This window comes from Octopus sinensis, linkage group LG4 (genome assembly GCF_006345805.1).
Source record: "Octopus sinensis linkage group LG4, ASM634580v1, whole genome shotgun sequence".
Lineage (NCBI taxonomy): Eukaryota > Metazoa > Mollusca > Cephalopoda > Octopoda > Octopodidae > Octopus > Octopus sinensis.
In genome coordinates this window covers 114,588,044-114,608,043 of record NC_043000.1, presented here as the reverse complement: position 1 = coordinate 114,608,043, position 20,000 = coordinate 114,588,044, and the positions used below count along the sequence as shown (strand labels likewise).

The 20,000-nt window shown below is 37.5% G+C and overlaps 1 protein-coding gene across 1 annotated transcript in view; it reads left to right on the top strand.

Moving 5' to 3' along the window:
* LOC115210563 (coiled-coil domain-containing protein 173-like) overlaps positions 1–20,000 on the top strand; it is an 82,808-nt gene that overhangs the window by 16,606 nt on the left and 46,202 nt on the right. Inside the window, exons 2-4 of the mRNA XM_029779165.2 lie at positions 14,317–14,513; positions 15,769–15,942; positions 17,245–17,450. Of these exons, the coding sequence (XP_029635025.1) occupies positions 14,317–14,513; positions 15,769–15,942; positions 17,245–17,450 (577 nt within the window). The remainder of the gene's footprint in view (positions 1–14,316; positions 14,514–15,768; positions 15,943–17,244; positions 17,451–20,000) is intronic.

Here is a 20,000-nt window from a genome sequence, read left to right as displayed (position 1 = left end):
ACCTCACATTTCTGTGTCTTTCTCACTTTGCACCTCACTGATTCTATCGCCAAGCCAATCCTTTCTCTCTCTTCTCTCCTCTTTTTCTCTCTCTCTTTGTCCCCTTCTTTTTCTCTCTCTTCTCCCCTCTTTTTCTCTCTCTCTTTGTCCCCTTCTTTTTCTCTCTCTTCTCCTCTCACGTGACCGCTGGTCAACCAGCCTTTCGGCCTCCGACCACTGCCCTGAGAACATCGTTTTCTTTGTCTGCCGAAAAAGGCATTTTTTTCCAAATATGCCAGCTAAACTAAGTTGTACTGTCTATAGTCGTAAGACACCCGCTGTTTTTGTCCTGTTATTACTATTATTGCTTTTTGTATTTATATTCGTGTGGCATCGTCCGTTTTTCTGTCCCTGTTTCGTATACATTCGATCCTTTTTCCAAGAAATCTAATGCTCGTAGCTTAGTTTTTCCTTGGCGCTGGCCGGATCGGAGCGATCTCAAGATTAATCAGCCGAAATTGCGAGGATGATCCGGTTCTTGACTGAAGATTGAAGGCTTCGAATGTCCCGTCCGTGTTTTTTGTATCGTCTTCTAAATGTTTTGCGTTCTGTCCCAGTTTGTATTTTTTTACATATACATATACATATACATATACACACACACACACACACACACACATATATATATATATATATCGATATATATATATATATATATATATATATATGATACAGTGTACATTTAAACACATTAAGAGGTATCATCATAGGACTCCTTTACGCTAGAAGGAACAGCTGAAGTTCCAAACCACTAATTAGAGATAGATTTGAAAAATTAAAATGTATAAGCAAGAGGTACATGCTGGATTGGCCTCGTGCTTATATGTACCTGTTAACGAAGACGTCGCCTGGTCAATTATTTATTTGCGAAAAAAAAGTCAGAAACCATGGTCCAGGAAATAGATGGTAAATGTTTTTATTTTTCATTCCCTTCGAGATTTTGTCCCTAATTAGTGGTTTGGACTTTAGCTGTTCCTTCTAGCGTAAGGATGTCCTATGGTGGATATCTCTTAATGTGTTTAAATGTACACTGTATTATATATGAATAATATATAGTCTATTGACTAATTTTTAGATACGCTAGGCCACTGGTAGAAAAAATTTCTAAAATCTTTATTACCCCGATATTATTAATTATATATACAGATAGATGGTTAGATAGACAGACAGATAGATAGATAGATAGATAGATAGATAGATAGATAGATAGATAGATAGATAGATAGATAGATAGATAGATAGATAGATAGAAGATAGGTAGGTAGGTAGGTAGGATTGGTAGATAGATAGATAGATAGAGAGATAGATAGATAGATAGATAGATAGATAGATAGATAGATAGATGATTACATAGATATGTTTCTTTATTAGCCACACAGGGCTGCCACACAGACAGAACAAATTACAAGGTAGAGCTTTTCTTTTGGGGGTAAAAAAAGGGGGTTGGTTTTCGATCAATAGGGATCGTAATCACAGAAATGTCAATATGAAGTGTAAAGGGGAGAGGACAGGTGAGGTTTACACGTGGAGAAAAGCCTACGGAAAAGACCACGGTAACCTCGGTCAATGAAGTCACATGTTATATTTCTTGTTTTTTTTTTGGCAAATAAGCAACTCTGTATTAATTTTTACGGTTCATATAGTCATAGTCAATGTGGCTTCGTCATTCATACGTACCATCCTTGCTACATTCACCCATCTTTTTTTAAATCATTCACTAGACAAAACTTGCCTCTCTACTCTCACTTTCCTCTTCAAGTGATACTTGAAGAAGTTGATGAGAGATTGACCAGAGAGGAAAGTGTTTGTCTCTAATCCTTTCAGGCGCGTCCACCAGATACATTCTTTCGCCATAGCCACAAGTATGATAAAAATAGCTCTTCCTTCCCGTTTGAAGGAAGGAGGCATGACGATATTAACGATAGATAGATAGATAGATAGATAGATAGATAGATAGATAGATAGATAGATAGATAGATAGATAGATAGATAGATAGATAGATATATATAATTGAAGAAAAGAAGGGTAAAGACGTGGTGAATATTTTGGAAATAGATGTCAATACTATTCGCTGATTGCAGAGCATGTCTGTCATGCAAAGCATGAAATCAATTGACATTGGGACATGTATTATTTATCTTCGTATTCCATTCTGAAGGTAAGCCTATTTCGAAGATGTTTATTGCATCGCACGTGTGTATATTTATCGTAAGATTGGGTTTTTTGAAGCTGTGGTTTAATTTTTAGCAAGCGGTATTTTTACCCTTCTTTTCTTCAATTATTTTATATTGTACCTGTATAGGTAGAAGTCTTGCTAGCCACCTCATTATTATTACTTCACACACACACACACACACACACACACACACACACACATATATATATATATATATTACTCTTACTCTGTCTTTTACTCTTTCAGTCATTTGACTGCGGCCGTGCTGGAGCACCGCCTTTAGTCGAGGAAATCGATCCCGGGACTTATTCTTTGTAAGCCCAGTACTTATTCTATCGGTCTCTTTTGCCGAACCGCTAATGACGGGGACGTAAACACACCAGCCGGTTGTCAAGCAATGCTAGGGAGACAAACACAGGCACACAAACACACACACACATACATATATATATATATACATATATACGACAGGCTTCTTTCAGTTTCCGTCCACCAAATCCACTCACAAGGCATTGGTCGGCCCGGGCCTATAGCAGAAGACACTTGCCCAAGGTGCCACGCAGTGGGACTGAACCCGGAACCATGTGGTTGGTTAGCAAGCTACTTACCACTCCTGCGCCTATATATAAACAATAGAATAGAAATATGTTACAAAAAGAAAATAGAAACTATACGTGGTAATGTAAGGGGTAAGTAAGAAAAATAAACGAAAATGCACATTGGAAATCAAAGAAAGTAAAGGCTTTTTATGAAAAGTAACGAAAGATATATACAATTAGATGAACTGAGGTAGGAATAAAAGTTTAAAAAAAGTCATTATTGTGAATTGTTAAAGAGATTCAAGCATGCCGGTTTCGTAAGTTACTAATCATTGCTTTGAATACAGTTATTCATTGCTTTGAATGCACACCGATTAATGAACAGTGTCAGGTCTTTTAGTCCATGAGAAAAAATATTATGTGTAAAGGAGGTAAGTAGGTCTGCATTTGGTACAATTAGGTTAGATATAGAATTGTAATGTGAATGGTGTAAGGGATGTATGGGGGTTAGTGGTATTAATTGAAAGGTTACTAGTGTTCTGTATTATGTTATGTGTTCATATTGAGTTGTGTAAGATATTTATTGATGAACGTTGCATCTTTATCGTTCTTTGTTGTACTGAGGTGTTCTGTGAACATTGATAGAAGGGGAAAATTAGGAAATTAAGATTAAGATTCCTAGCACACCTTTCTATGTATTCACTGACCTGTATCTGTCTGTATTGTGGGTGGCGGATTTGTTCTTAGTGGAGAGTGGTTCTTCGACGGAGTGAAATTCCTGTTTGGCCAATATAGTTGTTACCACATCCTAATCATGTCATGGCATAGATTATATTTTCCGAGGCATAGGTGAAATTTGATTTGATCTTAAATATTTTACCTTGTTTAAAGTGGAATTCTGAACCCTCCAAAAGATGGGGCATGATCCACAGTTATAAGACAATATAGCCCACAGAAAACACTTAAAAACTTATCCTCCTTACTTCAAATTCAAGGAAAGGGTCTCACTAAAAATGAAATAGACTATTTATCCAACTTTAAATACAGTCCTAGTCTGTTCTATGGATTACCTAAAATACACAAAAATCGACATGTTTGTGAAGCCTTATATGAATATGTAAGTGCATTAACACACGCGCACACATGATATGTAAGATGACATAATAAGCACTAATTAAGGTTAATTAGTGGTTAGGTCGTATTAAATTCTGAAAAGACGATTTATAAACATAAGCACAAAAACACACAAACACAAACACAAATTATCGTTACACATTATCGTCATTATTGTCAATTATCGTCATTCAATCACACACGCATTTCCGTTCACCAAGCATGCTCAGTCTGGGAACTTTGTCGGTTTGTCACTTTACAGACGCCGAAAACAATTAGAGAAAAGTTTATATAGGCGTGTCTGTGTATATACATACATATGATTATAAATGTGTGTGTGCGTGGGGTTGGATGAAGGTGCATGACTCAGTGGTTAGAGCGACGGGTTGACAATCATGAAGTAATGAGTTCGGTCCCGGACCGGGCTGTGTACTGTCTTCTTGAGCAAGACACTTTACTTCGCATCACTCCAGTTCACTCAGCTGTAGAAATGAGTTGCGATGTCGCTGGTGCCAAGCTGTTTCGGCCTTTGCCTTACCCTTGCATAACATCAGCGGCGTGGAGAGAGGAGGCTGGAATGCATGGGCGACTGCTGATCTTCCGTAAACAACCTTGCCTGGGTCTTTGTGCATCGGAGGGAAACTTCCTAGGGGCAATCCATGCTCTTCATGATCGAAGGGGGTCCTTATTATATATATAAATATAAGATATATATATATATATATATATATATATGTTGTGTTTGTGTGTGTGTGTGTGTGTGTGTGTGTGGTGTGTGTGTGTGTGTGTGTGTGTTAATAAAACTTTATGAATGAAACCTTGGTCAGGAGGAACTGATGTCATCAGACGGTATCTAACGTTCGTCAGGTGTTTCGACTCTGAACCGTAGTGCTCAGCAGAGGTGACCAAGTCACTGCTCCTCATCTCTTCCTGGCTCCCAGCTTAACTCTTCTCTCGTGCCTCCAAAGCCAACAAGAAGCTCTTTCAGCCGCCTCTCTCATCCTGTGCACAGCCACCCTTTGCTCCCTACCTCTCATTCCAATGGCTGTAAGCATCCTACATGCCGGTTGAGCAAGGAATCCCATGCAGCCAACCTCTGAGAAAAGCCATACCTGCCATCCATTCTCCTTGCCAATATTATCTCGAGGTCTTGGTCCAGTTGTTGCCATTTCATTTTTTCATCCATCTTGAGCTATTTGCTTCGTTCGTTCGTGGGATTGGCCTTCTGGATGGCTCGCTCCTCCTGGGGACTTCTCCTGCGTTTCACCAGATGTTACCACTGTGCGCTGCACCTGTGTCTCCTCTTTTCCACAGATGGATCTAGCTCGGTGTATCATGAGCCCTTTCTCATTCTTGCAGATCTTTCCGAAGTGACATTTTTTTCCCAATACCTCCCCAACTACTGATGTCTCAACAGGTGCCACCACTGAGCACTACAACTGTGGATCTTCGTTCCCACATTCCAACCTGTTTCGATGCACCTTGAGCCCTTTTGCATTCTTGCAGATCTTTCCACAGAGACATTTCACTCACACTATTTTTCCAGTTAATGGTGATTGTGGTTGGCTCTGTGCCGGTAAATCATTCCTCATCGTTACCATTAGATCCGTCCTGTTGAGTCTCCCATTCTCCCACCCTCTCGGGAGACTCTCGGGTTGTCGCTTTCTCATAGTTTTCGTAGCTTCATTGAATATATATATATATATATAATATATATATATATATATATATATATATATATGGCGATGTTGTGGTGGGAAGGAGTTAAAGCATCTACAAACTGCCTCACTGCCTAATGAAATATTAGCTTCTTCGGAGACGGCCTCAGCACATAAGTGTTTATCTTAAGCATGCGCGTGCGTACTTGTGTGTTTTGTGTGTGTGTGTGTGTGTGTGTGTGTGTGTGTGTGTGTGTGTGTAAGACAAATGTTTATGGAATTCACTTCATAATTACCGAGATCTCGGGTTCGATCATACTGCGTTTTACCATTGGCATTTATTATTATTATTATTCTATGTTTGACTTTTGCTTTATATTTGTACAAGTTGGCTCCAAGTCTCACCCAGAGACCTCAAGAGACAACAGGGTTGGATGTTCATGTTGTTGTTATGCCTAGTGTGCCATATATTTGGGGGGTGGGGATGTTGTACTAATGAATGTCTAAAAAAAAAAGTTTTTTTTTTTTTTTTTTTAAACCGAAAATTATGGTTGTTTTAAACCTTGAGGTTACATAGAGAGTATTTTGCGTAGGATATGAGCAGTTCCCATGAGCACTATCTTTTGAACTTCTGCCATTTTGGGTTTCCTGGTATCTGAGTTAGGTAGCTATCAGCCCCTTTTGCTATCATTCCCAGGGCACCTATGACAACAGGTATTGTTTTAGTCTTCAGCTTCCACATTTTGCTGATTTCTATTTCAAGATCTTATATTTGCTCAGTTTTTGGTAGGTCCTGACAGATACGTTTATATCGATTGGGACAGTCATATCAATGAGGAGGCATGTTCTTTGTTTGAAGTCTTTCAATATGATGTCTGGCCTATTTGCATCTATCTTTCTGTCAGTTTGAATGGTGAATGAAGTTCCAGAGGAGTGAGATGTGGTCATTTTCAAGCACTGGGGGTGGTTTGTGTTCCCACCAGTTTTTTTCATGGGGCAAATCCAGGTTTTTACAGATTACCCAGTGAATATATTGTGCAGCTCTATCGTGCCTGTTGAGATACTCTGTAGGCGCTAGAAGACTGCACTTGGAGACCACATGGTCAATGGTTTCATTTTGTTGCTTGCATACACGACACGTTGGACTGCTTCTGATCTTTAATATGTTGGCCTGGTAGTTTCTTGTTGGTGGTAGGCATTGATCTTGAGCTGCTATGATAAACCCCTCTGTTTCAGATTTTAAGCCAGAGGCCATTAGCCATTGATGGGTCAGGGCTTTGTCGATATCTGCATTATTCGCTCTCTTTGGGTATTTGCCATAGAGGTTTTTCTTGCCATTTATTATTCAGAATATCTAAGGCCGCAGTTTTGGCACGGGTTTTCATGCGCCTAGCTTTTTCTGTGCTGTTTCTTGTATGTCTATCTCTAATTCCGAAATTGGTTGTATTCGGAATTCACTTAGATATTCCTTTGCCTGTTTTGTGACTGAGTATGATGCTTTCTTGTTTTCATGTTTTGAGACAAGTTTTAACATCCAGTCCTCAGAGTTTTCAGGTAGGTGTCTAGGCCAATTGTAGCAATCTTCATTGTTATTGCCAGTTGCAAAAGACCACGGGCCTCCTCTTTTTTTGGCAGATAGAGTCGTTCTGTATCTGCCTTAGGGTGGTGCATTCTATGCATTGTCAACAGTTTCCTTATTTTTCTGTCGAGCTGACATATTTCAGTAATTGACCAGTTAACAATATTGAAACTGTAAGTCACGACTGGTATAGCTAATGCATTGATTGCTTCGATCCTGTTTCTTGCATTCAGCTCTGTCTTGAGTATTGCTCTCACTCTTCGATAGCATTCTCTCCTGATCCTTTCCTTCATCTCTGAATGCCTTATTCCGTTCCCTTCAATTACCCCTAGGTACTTGTAGCTCTCCGCTGGGTCTAGTTTTATGACATTCTGTTGGTCAAGGTTAACGTTAGATGTTTCTGTCATTTTTCCTTTGATAAAGGTAGCCTTTGCACATTTATCGAGGCCGAATTGCATTCTGATGTCGTCACTGAATTGTTTGACTATCGCTAGTAAGCCCTTGAGTTGTTGATCATTTTTTGCAAAAAGCTTTAAATCATCCATGTAAACGAGATGATTTATATTTTTATCAAACATTTTATACCCGTACTGCGCGTCATTGAGCAGCTTTGAGAGAGGTATTAAGGATAAACAAAAGAGGAGTGGTGACAGTGAGTCACCCTGGAAAATGCCACACGAAATTTTTACATCACCAGCATTTAGGGATTCACTGTCACTGTTCAGAGTTAGTGTGGTTCTCCATGATCTCATACTTACAGTCAAGAAGTTTCGCAGAGTTGGTGCTATCTTATACATTTCAAGGCATTTCCTAATCCAGCTATGTGGTAGGCTATCAAAAGCCTTTTTATAGTCTATCCAGGCTATTGATAAGTTTTTGTGTCGTTTGTGACAATCTTCTAAGATCATCTTATTGATGAGTAGTTGGTCTTTACAGCCGTAGGATCCACGTTTACATCCTTTCTGTTCATTAGGGAATATGCTGCTGTCTGTTAAAAAAACTATAGGTATATTCCGTCAGGACAGATGTTAGTGTTTTGTACATAGTTGTTAAGCAGGTTATGGGTCTATAGTTTTTTGGTTCATTTGTTTCTTCACTTTTTGGAAGCAGGAATGTTAACCCATTAACTAGCCAAGGAGGCATCCTACTAGGGTGTTGCAAAACATCATTGTACAGTTCTGTTAGCAGTTCATGGCTCTCTGGGAAGGCATTCAGCCAGAAGTTAGGAATTTTATCCTTTCCTGGAGACTTCCATTTGCTTGACCTCCTGAGAGCAGATCTTATATCTTCTACCTTGACACCCTCCCACTTTGCTCTTCTAAGGGGTCCAGTTCTGTAGATATTCTGTCAATCCAGGGGGCCTTTTCGTTGTGTGTTTTTTCTTCTGCCCAGATTTTATTCCAAAATCTCTGCACTTCTTCTTTTGATGGTACAGACCCTGCAGTAAACGCTGTTTTTCCTATCTTCCTGTAAAAATTCTTGGTGTTATTTTTGAACATGTTGTTGTCCTTGAAAATCTAACACGCTTTTCATACCTCGCTATGCGGGCAGCTTTGGCAGATACCTTTTGTTTGATGGTTTCTATGGTGGCATCAATATCAAGTATAGTTTTCATATTGTATTTTTCAGTAATTTTGGGTTTTTGTAGGTTTGGTAGTCTTGTGAGCCTTAAGGTTTTTCAAATATTCATGTCAGATCTAAATACTTTAATTTGTTGTTGCAGACGCTCTTGCCAAGAAGGCTTTTTGTGGGACTGTTGCCGTTTTTCTAATCTTTACACCACATAGGATCGTTGAGATTTTCGCGGATGCATAGTATAGGTGGTTGAGGTTTGTGATATCAACATCATTAACTGAAATTATATCCTTAAGTGCAAGCCGGATTTTACCAATTATTTTCATGTTTTGGTTAGAGTTGCGGATTTTAGGAAGTGTATCACGCTCATCCATGCTGGTTTCTTTAATTTTCAGCCATTCAATCATGATTTGATTTTTTAGCTCATGTAGTTCTGTTGGGTCAATATTTGTGTGACTTTCTTTATCTATTTGATGCTCATCTGTCTTAGTGTTTATGATTGGTTCAGGGCGTATTTCACTTTGCCTATCACTTATACTAACTCTTTCAATCCTCTCTTCGTTTTTATCCGCCCTGGGCTGGTCTATAATCATTTCCTCTGTATTATCTTCTCTAGCTGCAGCTTCGTTCATTTTATCCGATATTGCTTGTCTAACCTGATCAATCTCTACTTCAGTCAGTAATTTCTTTTTATAATGTTTCTTCTAACATTGGCAAGCTTGTTACTGTCTATGTAGGGGTCTTACTTCAGGGTGTTTCTGTCTCCAGTTTAAGTATGCTTGTACAGTGCTAGACTTATCTGTGGGGAAATATATGGCATGGTAGAAGGCCTCAAGAACTTCTTTATTATCTTCCCTAGACCATTTTTCCTTCTTTTCTTTTGATTATTTGGTGATGAGCATGGATGGCCATCTGTTGGAATATTCCGGTTGTGGGGTTCGTCCAGCTCTGTGTGTTGGGAAGATTTGATCCAGTAACTGATTTTTCAATCAGGATTTGGTTCAATTTTCGGGTACGTGGTCTTTTGTAATCCGCGCAATGACCAATGCGGTTTATTGTTTGATTTGTTGACCTTGAAGCATGACGAGCATCCATTCTTATATTAGGAGATGGCTCTGTCAGTTTAGGGTTCACTACATGTAAGCATTGCTCATAGCGCCGCTTCTTAAGACTAGCAGATCTATATTCGTCTGTATTTTTTTTGTTGATAGTTTTATCTCCGGACATTTTTTTTTTTATTTATTATTTATTTATTATTTATTATTATTATTATTATTATTATTATTATTATTATTATTATTATTATTATTATTATTGAGTCAGAGAACAGTGCATGCCATCCAAGTGACACTGGGGTAAAATATATGAAGCCCAGTATACCCATCGCGACTACCCATCTGATAAAGAGTGCACCAGGCACATGCACCACAACCATATGTGCGCGACATATCGTTGCCACCAAGGTAGATGCTCAACTGGTCAAGGTGAAACAACTGAGAGGCAAAGCTGTGGTACTGAGGAGAATATTTGCATTATAATCATTATTATTATTATTATTATTATTATTATTATTATTATTATTATTATTATTATTATTATCATCATTATTATTATTATTATTATTATTATTATTATTACTATTGTTGTTGTTGTTATCTGTATATATAAAAGGCAGGATGTGTGTGTGTGTACGTGAATGTAATGTATGCACGTCTGCAAATTAGCATGCATGTCGCTCCAATTTTAGGAGGACATTCATCATGATCTTAGCTGTATTTTCGTCAACTTATTTTCCCCAGTGGCACCAGAGAATAGCAGTAAAAATAAATTTTCAGCCAAAACTTTTAACAATTTTCAAGTCGGAGAAATCACCATTGTTTGCAAACAAGAGTTAAGTCCCCTTCTAGCGACGAGTAAGTTTTTGTTAAGAATTTTTTTTTTTTTACATTGAGGAAAAAAGTGTTTTGTTGATATACGGACAACACACACACACACGAACATGTATGCGCACAAAAAACATATATGCAATAGGTGTACGTGCGTAGCGTACGTGTGTGTATGTGTGTGTGTGTTGCCCATATCTATCTATCTATATATATATATATATATATATATATATAAACCAATTTCGACGGATTTCGCCCAAATTTGACATCGATGTTACTTAATTTGGTTTGAAATATAGAACTTGATTAGCTTAATAATCTTAACTTAATCACGGGCAAAGCTGGGTTATACTGCTAGTTATTATTATTTCTTAGTTCTAATACCACAGAGGTTGACTTTACCTTCCTTCCGACATCGATAAAATAAAAACCTGTTGAGCACTGGAGTCGGTGAAGTCGATTTACCTCTCTCCTGAAATTGCTGAGCATGCGTCAAAACCTGCAATAGCTGTTATCAATATTAATGTTCCAAACCTATTATATGCGAATCTAATTAGCAGAATAATTTAATTAATTTTGAGGTTTAGTAACCAGAAGTCTTCTCAAATCTCAAGAAATTTTCTTAAGAATCTTGCAAAATACAGGAGAGCATGTTTCTGCAGGTTGACAATATCCATTTCAATGCCAATATTCTTCAGTCTCTTGGGTAGCAGTTTAGGTAGTGTGCCAAGTGTACTGATTACAACAGGAACAATTGTCACTCTTGGATTCCTCAGCCTCTTCATCTTTCAGGCTATGCCCTAATTTCTTTCGTTCTGCACTTTCTTTTCGTCTGCACTTAGTTATCATATATTATTTCAAAGTTTATGATCTTATACTCCTATTTCTTAAATTTTGTCTCTGCATATCTGGTCTCCATGCCTTTGTAGTATGTGCATTCTTTATAAAGACGTCCCAAAATTCCTGTTAGTACAATTCACTATTACAAACTCGTTTGCATACCGCAATTTTTATCACTTTAGACTTGGCTAATATACCAATGCACTCTTTCACCGACAACAGTTATTCCTGCAACTATATTCTTTTCACGCTAGCTTGCTGCATTCATTTAGTAGATGATTAATACTTTCGTCTCTTTTTTTACAAATGCTCATTTCCTTTCGTAGTGGGTTTTATCAATTTTTGCCTGTATCAAATTCGATATAAAGGCTTGTTTCTGCGCTGTTAAAATCAGCGATTCAGTTCCTTCTTTTAGGTTTTCATCAATCAGCCACAACTAACGTTCCCTATGGCCAACATCCTTGGTTTATTGCATGAAAAGGTCAAATAATTCCTTTCTGTGTCAACTATTTGTTCTGCGGTTCTTCTTTCTGGCCTTGAATTGTCTTATTCTTTCAATGACCATTTTGATTATTCCTTGCAACAGACTATTCTTCACTATGCAAACCTAATTTTCAAAACCTAATATCATAGTACTGATGGTGACTCCTACGTTTAACCCTTTCGTTACTGTATTTATTTTGAGATGCCCTGTGTTTCTTTTAATTATTTTAAATATAACAAAGAATTTAGTAAAATGACTTAATCATCATTTAGCTAGTGTTAGGAACATAAATTATGACAAAGGTTTGGTGGAAGATTTTAATTTAAAACTTATAAAAACAAAACATTTGTACTACAGAGCCAGAGGCGGTTTCAGCCAGGTTGGTAACGAAAGGGTTTAACAGGCGTCTTTCTCCTTTCCTTCTTAGTAAATAGTCGCATACGTTGTGCATGGTAACCAACTTCTTAGCTTTTCGCTCTAGTTTCGGTCTTTGCTCAGAAAAAAGAATAGAATGTCCCAAAAGCAATATGGCCCATGTATTGACTGCTTTCATAATGTCACCGTCATGTAGCTGTGTTTCAAGTACTCTCAGTATGTTTGTCTCTTAAGTTTTCTATCACTTTATCGCCCTCCTTCATCCCTGAATACTTCTAAGCTTCATTATCTCTCAGCAGACAAATAAGTATCATCGTGTGGCACTTTTATACCAGGCTGCAACGCAAGATATGTGATGATGATGATGATGATGATGATGATGACGACGATGATGATGATGATGATACATGTGTTAAATATGTAGTGCATAGTTCCATTACTGTACACTACACGCACACACACGCACACACGCACGCACACGCATGCACACACACGCACACACATATATATTTAACATGCGTGCATAAATATATGTATGTGTATATGTGTATACATTTATACATATATATACATATACGCACATACATAGATACATACATACATATATATATATATACATATATATATATATATATGTGTATATGTGTGCACGTGCAGTTATATGTGTATGTATATATGTATATACATACATTTATACATATATATATACATACATATATACATACATACATTATATATATATATATATTATATAATATAATATATATATATATATATATATATAATATATATATATATATTATATATATATAATATATACAGACAGCACTACACACAAACAGAACAATGCATTCCTAGAGGGAGGAAATTTTCTTCTAATTTCGAGAAGATAGGAAAAGTACCGGTACCATGCGCAACGTCAGCCATCCGAAATGACTATTTCGGTAAATATGATCGGTGAAAACCTATCTGCTATCATGGAAGAAGGAGTTGTAATGTTTTGACTAGAGACTGTATTTAAAAACCAGCACCACCTCTCCGTCTTTTTCTCTGGCTGTCTGTCTGTGTCTGTCTGTGTCTGTCTGTCTGTCTGTCTCCCATCATTTTCTCTCCTTCATACATGCTGCCAGTTCGTTAATGAAAGATATTTTGCGATATCCTCATGTGTGTTTGTACATATATACTTTTATTCTTTTACTTGTTTCAGTCATTTGGCTGCGACCATGCTGCAGCATCGCCTTTAATCGAACAATTTGACCCTCCAGGAACTTTTTTTTTGTGAGCCTAGTACTTATTCTATCGGTCTCTTCTTGCCGAACCACTATAACAGTCGTTATGTTCGGCGTGGCTACTGCCGTTTGTTTCGATTATATTGTTATTTCACTGGTGCAGTGTATTCGTTTATCCATAAGGATATAACATCTGGTGACGAGGATCGTTCGAAACTCACATTGGTTATTTGACAATTTCTGCGTCATGGAAAACCTATTAGACGCAGTGTAACAGCTTTAAGAGAAGCAACAGGAACAACTACGTGAGTTGCAAAAACTCCCTACAACAACAACAACAATCAATTGAGTTATAGTCGGTGAAGTCCGGAAATCCAGTGAGCTCCTTTATCCAGTAATCATTAAAAAGTCGGAAAATTGCCTTGCTGTATTTGTTTCGGATCTTTATATTCTCAGTTCAAATCAATTTGCTTTCCATTCTTTAGTGGTCAAGTACTGGGACCTGTCTAACCTGATCTGCATGTAATTAGAAAAATGAATCACTCCATGCTGGAGGCGCAAAAAGCATTTTTCTGAAATCATTGCTACTAACTTGCTCTCGTTTAGTCAAAAAAAGTACATTCTATTTTTTAATTCCTTTTGTCTCAGTATTAAATATTTGTTAGAATTTTTCCGTAAGCTTGTTTTGTCTTCGTCGTTGTTACTATTGCTTCTGTTGTTGCTGTTGTTGTTTCTGTTGTGTAGTTTTGCCTGTGTCGGTACCCACGATACAGCCATACATGCGCAGTCACTAACATTTCTGTTTTTATCATTCCTTTCCAGATTATTTCGAAGCGAAGATGCCCAAAGTCGATGTGGATCAGGTGATGGTGTTAATGCCTGAGGATTGGGAGAGGATTCAATATGAGTTACATATGAGGGAAATAGAAGCGGAGAAAATCAAAATATTGAAGAAAAATAAAAAAGCGATTGCGGAAAAATCAAAAAAATTTGTTGAACATTGGCCCAACACATTAGCAGTAAGTGATACATTCTGAGATACTGATCAAAATCTGGCGAGATACTGGGTAAAATTATATCCTGCGAGGCAATTTATTACTTTTTCAATGTTTCTTTATGACTTCGTTAGTGGAGGGAAGTAACTCTCGTGATTTTGTTAGGGCTTCCGAAACTGGTGAGATGGAAGGCAGACCCGAAACCTTCCTCAGACATTTACAGCAGAATGGACTCCATTAAGGTTCCCCAAAATGGTGCAATATCGTGTAAATATGCACGTGAATAAGTATATATATATATATATATATATATTATATATATATATATATTATATATATATATATATATTATATATATATATATATATATATATTATATTTTACCTTGTTAATACTATTAATAACGGCAATATTCTTCTTTTTATATATATATATTTATGTATATACATACATACATATTTATATATACATATTTATTTATATATATATATATATATTTGAAGTATTAATTATAAAAATATGGTAAAGTAAAAGAATATGGTACACGCTATCTACCTGACAATTCTTGTTAAGTTTTCCTTATTAAGTAGTTGTCCTTAATTGCTATATATATATATATATATATATATATATATATATGGATTCCATCTCCATCATCATTACAATTCTTGCACCGGTTGGCACCACGTGTCACAAATCACCATGTTTCTTTATTATCCTTCTTTTATAATGTTCAGCGTTATGAGATGTGTCTTTACTAGTATTTTATACAACAATTCGTGGATATATACAATATAGCATTGGAAGGTTATTTTAAGCATTTTCACGTGTGAGGGCTTATGGCTCTATAAGTATTCTACTTCATTGTTCTGTATAATGCATTCTTATATAACGCATTCTATGATTATACTTTATTCTGTATAATGTATTCGCACACAGTGTACGCTATTGCATTTTTTGTAAAGTATATTCTCATATAATGATTTCTGTTCTGTCTTTGTTAAATGAGATTTATCAGAGAATGATTTACCACAGATATCACAGTGGCATGATATCTCTCCCGTGCGAATTTTGTTTGTGTTGGAGTAGGTCGCTACTTCTGGTAGAAAGTTTACCAGAAATATATCAGTGGTGTTACTTCTCTCCTGTATGAATATGTTTTCCGGAAAGATTTATAGCGTGTGTGTGCGCTCGCGAGCGGGCGGTGAGTATCGTTATGGCGATTCTGTTAACTATGATAATGTTGCTGATAAGGAATGTGGTGTTGATGTCGCTTTAGAGTCTCCGTCAGAAGAAAATCGAAGACTTCAAACATAAACAACTGATGGAAGAGGAGGAGAAGAAACAAAAGGACCTTGAATGGGCCGAGTACCAAGCGGAAGTAAGGAAAAATGCCATTGCAGAAGCCAAGAAGAAAATGTACTTCCAGACGGACCGCATCAAGGGTCTGCATGTGAGTAGCTGTGTCCTTTCACGTTTCCGTATCTGAGCTGGTATTCATTGTAGGTGTCGGGAAATGGGAGTGGTTCCTGTTTTAAGCTTTACATGTTCATGTGAATGCATAAATGATGACAGGTGATAGACCGAAGGCGGTGAGCTGGCAGAAACGTTAGCACGCCGGGCGAAATGCTTAGCGGTATTTCGTTTGCCGTTACGTTCTGAGTTCAAATTCCGCCGAGGTCGACTTTGCCTTTCATCCTTTCGGGGTCGATAAATTAAGTACCAGTTACGCACTGGGGTGGACGTAATCGACTTAATACATTTGTCTGTCTTTGTTTGTCCTCTCTGTATTTAGCCCCTTGTGGGTAGTAAAGAAATAGGTATTTCGTCTGCCGCTACATTCTGAGTTCAAATTCCGCCGAGGTCGACTTTGCCTTTCATCCTTTCGGGGTCGATAAATTAAGTACCAGTTACGCACTGGGGTCAATATAATCGACTTAATACCTATGTCTGTCCTTGTTGTTCCCTCTGTGTTTAGCCCCTTGTGGGTAGAGTAAAGAAATAGGTATTTCGTCTGCCGCTACATTTGAGTTCAAATTCCCCGAGGTCGACTGCCTTTCATCCTTTCGGGGTCGATTAAATAAGTACCAGTACCACTGATGAGGTCGATATAATCGACTTAATACCTTTGTCTGTCCTTGTTTGTCGTCTCTATGTTTAGCCCCTTGTGGGTAGTAAAGAAATAGGTATTTCGTCTGCTGCTACATTCTGAGTTCAAATTCCGCCGAGGTTGACTTTGCCTTTCAACCTTTCGGGGTCGATTAAATAAGTACCAGTTACGCACTGGGGTCGATGTAATCGACTTAATCCGTTTGTCTGTCCTTGTTTGTCCTCTCTGTGTTTAGCCCCTAGTGGGTAGTAAAGAAATAGGTATTTCCTCCGTCTTTACGTTCTGAGTTCAAATGCCTCTGCAGTCAACTTTGCTTTTCATCCTTTTGGGGTCGATACCAGTTGAACACTGGGATCTATATCATCGACTTATTCCCTCCCCAAAATCGCTGGCGTTGTGCCAAAATTTGAAATCAATATTACTAAAACGTGTGTGAAAGTGGGGGGGGGCATTCAAAGCCCTATGAATGTTGGTCTCGAACCCGTAATTCATGAAGATTAATTCAATCAACTATGGATGGCCGTTTCCCACATAAAGTATAGATTTTGTCTTGAATTGGTAAATCTTGGCGATTTGTTGGTTCCTTTCTTGCTGGACCATTCCACATTCTCCTATTTATTTCCTAGTTTTTGTTTCTGATTCCAGCGAGGTTTTCAGTTTTCTGAAATTCTGAGAGAGAGAGAAGAACAGATAAAGATGAAGAATTTTCAAAGGGAAACTGCAAGAATGCGGGCGGAGATAGACTACAAGGAATTAATGCAACAAAATGAAGAGATGGAAAGGATGGAACAGAAGAAACAAATTAATAAAAAGAAGGCCCTGATGGAACAAATCGAAGATTTTAAAGCCAAGTAAGACATACGCACAATTTCTATGTTGGGTACCTAACAACTACTTTACGGGCATTTATAGTTTTTGAGACAGAGGTAGATGTATGTATGTATGTATGTATGTATGTATGTATGCATGTATGTATGTATTTATATATGTATGTGTGTGTGTGTGTATGTATGTATGTATGTATGTATGTATGTATGCATGCACGCATGTATGTATTTATGTATGTATGTATGTATGTATGCATGCATGCATGCATGTATGTATTTATGTATGTTTGTATATATGTATGTATATATGTATGTATGTATGTATGTACGTATTTATGTATGTTTGTATTTATGTATGTATGTTTGTATTTATGTATGTTTGTATTTATGTATGTATGTATTTATGTATGTATGTATGTATGTATGTACGTATTTATGTATGTTTGTATTTATGTATGTTTGTATTTATGTATGTATGTATTTATGTATGTATGTATGTATGTATGTACGTATTTATGTATGTTTGTATTTATGTATGTATGTATTTATGTATGTTTGTATTTATGTATGTATGTATGTATGTATGTATGTATGTATGTATGTATGTATGTATGTATGTACGTATTTATGTATGTATGTATTTATGTATGTATTTATGTATGTATGTATTTATGTATGTTTGTATTTATGTATGTATGTATGTATGTATGTACGTATTTATGTATGTTTGTATTTATGTATGTATGTATTTATGTATGTATGTATGTACGTATGTATGTATGTATGTATGTATGTATTTATGTATGTTTGTATTTACGTATGTATGTATGTATGTATGTATGTATTATAGTTTTGAAAGCACAACTACGCTCTGATTTGATCTTATTAACGTTTTGTTACGCCCTCATTTCAGAGGTAGAAACAAAAGACACATGGAGAGATGGGGTGGTTTTAACTGATTATGACTGCTTAGACACATGGTCACATGGGTACATGCCCGCACGTATGCATGTGTGTGTGTGTGGTTGTGTGTGTATGTTTGTGCGCGTGTGTGTGTATGTATGTATATATATATATATATATATATGTGTGTGTGTATGTATATGTATATATGGATATATATATATATATATATGTGTGTGTGTGTGTATGTATATGCATATATGGATATACTTTGATACTTTGATACTTTGATAGGTTTCGGCCATTATTGGCCCAGGCCATGTCTAACTTAATAGCACCACCTGGTGAAGTCTTTCAAATCAGAATTTGGGCACTATGGCCCACTCAAGTAGAGAGTTATTGTTTACAGAGACATATCCGGGTTGTAGGGGGTTTATCCGGGATTTCTTGAAGGAATCTGTCCAAAGACTTCTTGAACCCTATAGGGTCAGTTCTGTTTTAATGTGTTTTGGTGTAATGTTAAGAGAGCGGGGCCAATTGAGTGTGAAATAATTGTGCCGTATTGTTGTTATGAGATGAGGTGCGATTTTTGTTTTGGGCGGATGGCACGGGGCCCAAGCCTTGGATGAACCTTAAAGGGTGATGCCAACATCATTTGGGCAATGCTGATGGAATATTTTCCACATCTGCAGATGATGTAGCGCTCACGACGACGTTGGAGAGAATAGAGTTTTAGCTTTTCTAGTCGACCCCAATAGTCGAGGCCTGTCATGCCATCTATCTTTTTGTGATTGCCTTTGAGGTGCTTCAACTTTTATGATACCTTGTATTGTGTGAGGAGACCACAGTGGACAACAGTATTCAAGTGGGGTCGGGCAAAAGTGGAGAAGAGAAGGATAATGGTGTGGATATCTCTCGACTGGAAAGTTCTGAGAATCCAGGAACACATTCTGCGGGCCATGTCAACTTTGGTGTTTATATGAGTGGCCCAGCTTATGTTGTGTCCACAATTACTCCCAAGTCTTGATGTTGTTGGACGCCGCGAGAGTTCCACCTGAAGGAAGGGAGTATGGGAGTTTCAGGGCATCCTCTTTTCCAAAGTTGGATAACTCAAATTATCCTCGTTCAGCAGCATATTGTTTTTTTCTGCCCATTGGATAACAGCCAGTAGATCTGACTGAAGGCATGTCCGGTCACTCGTCTCATTTATGACCTTCTGTAGCTTGGAGTCATCTGCAAAGATTTTTATGTTGCTGTGCTTGATGATGTCATTAATGTCATTAATGTAAATGATGAAAAGAAGTGGGCCCAGCACAGTGCCTTGCGGAACGCCTCTACTGACTTTGGCTGGGCTTGCTTGATTTTACCCCTTCAACTACAACATGTTGAGATCTGTCTGTCAGGAGGAAACACTTGATCCATTTCGTAACTTTCAGAGACACCAATGTTGGATAGTTTTTTCAATAGGATCTTGTGATCGACCCTGTCGAAGGCCTTACTGAAATCAAGGTAGATGACATCGGTGTTGGAGCCCCTCCCAAAGCTCTCAAAATGTCCTCAAAGTGATGCAGAGCTGCGTTAGGCAGTCCCTTCCATTACGGAACCCATGTTGGTTGGAGATCAGCCGTCTGTTGCTTTCCAGAAATTGGGTTATTCGAGATCTCACACCCT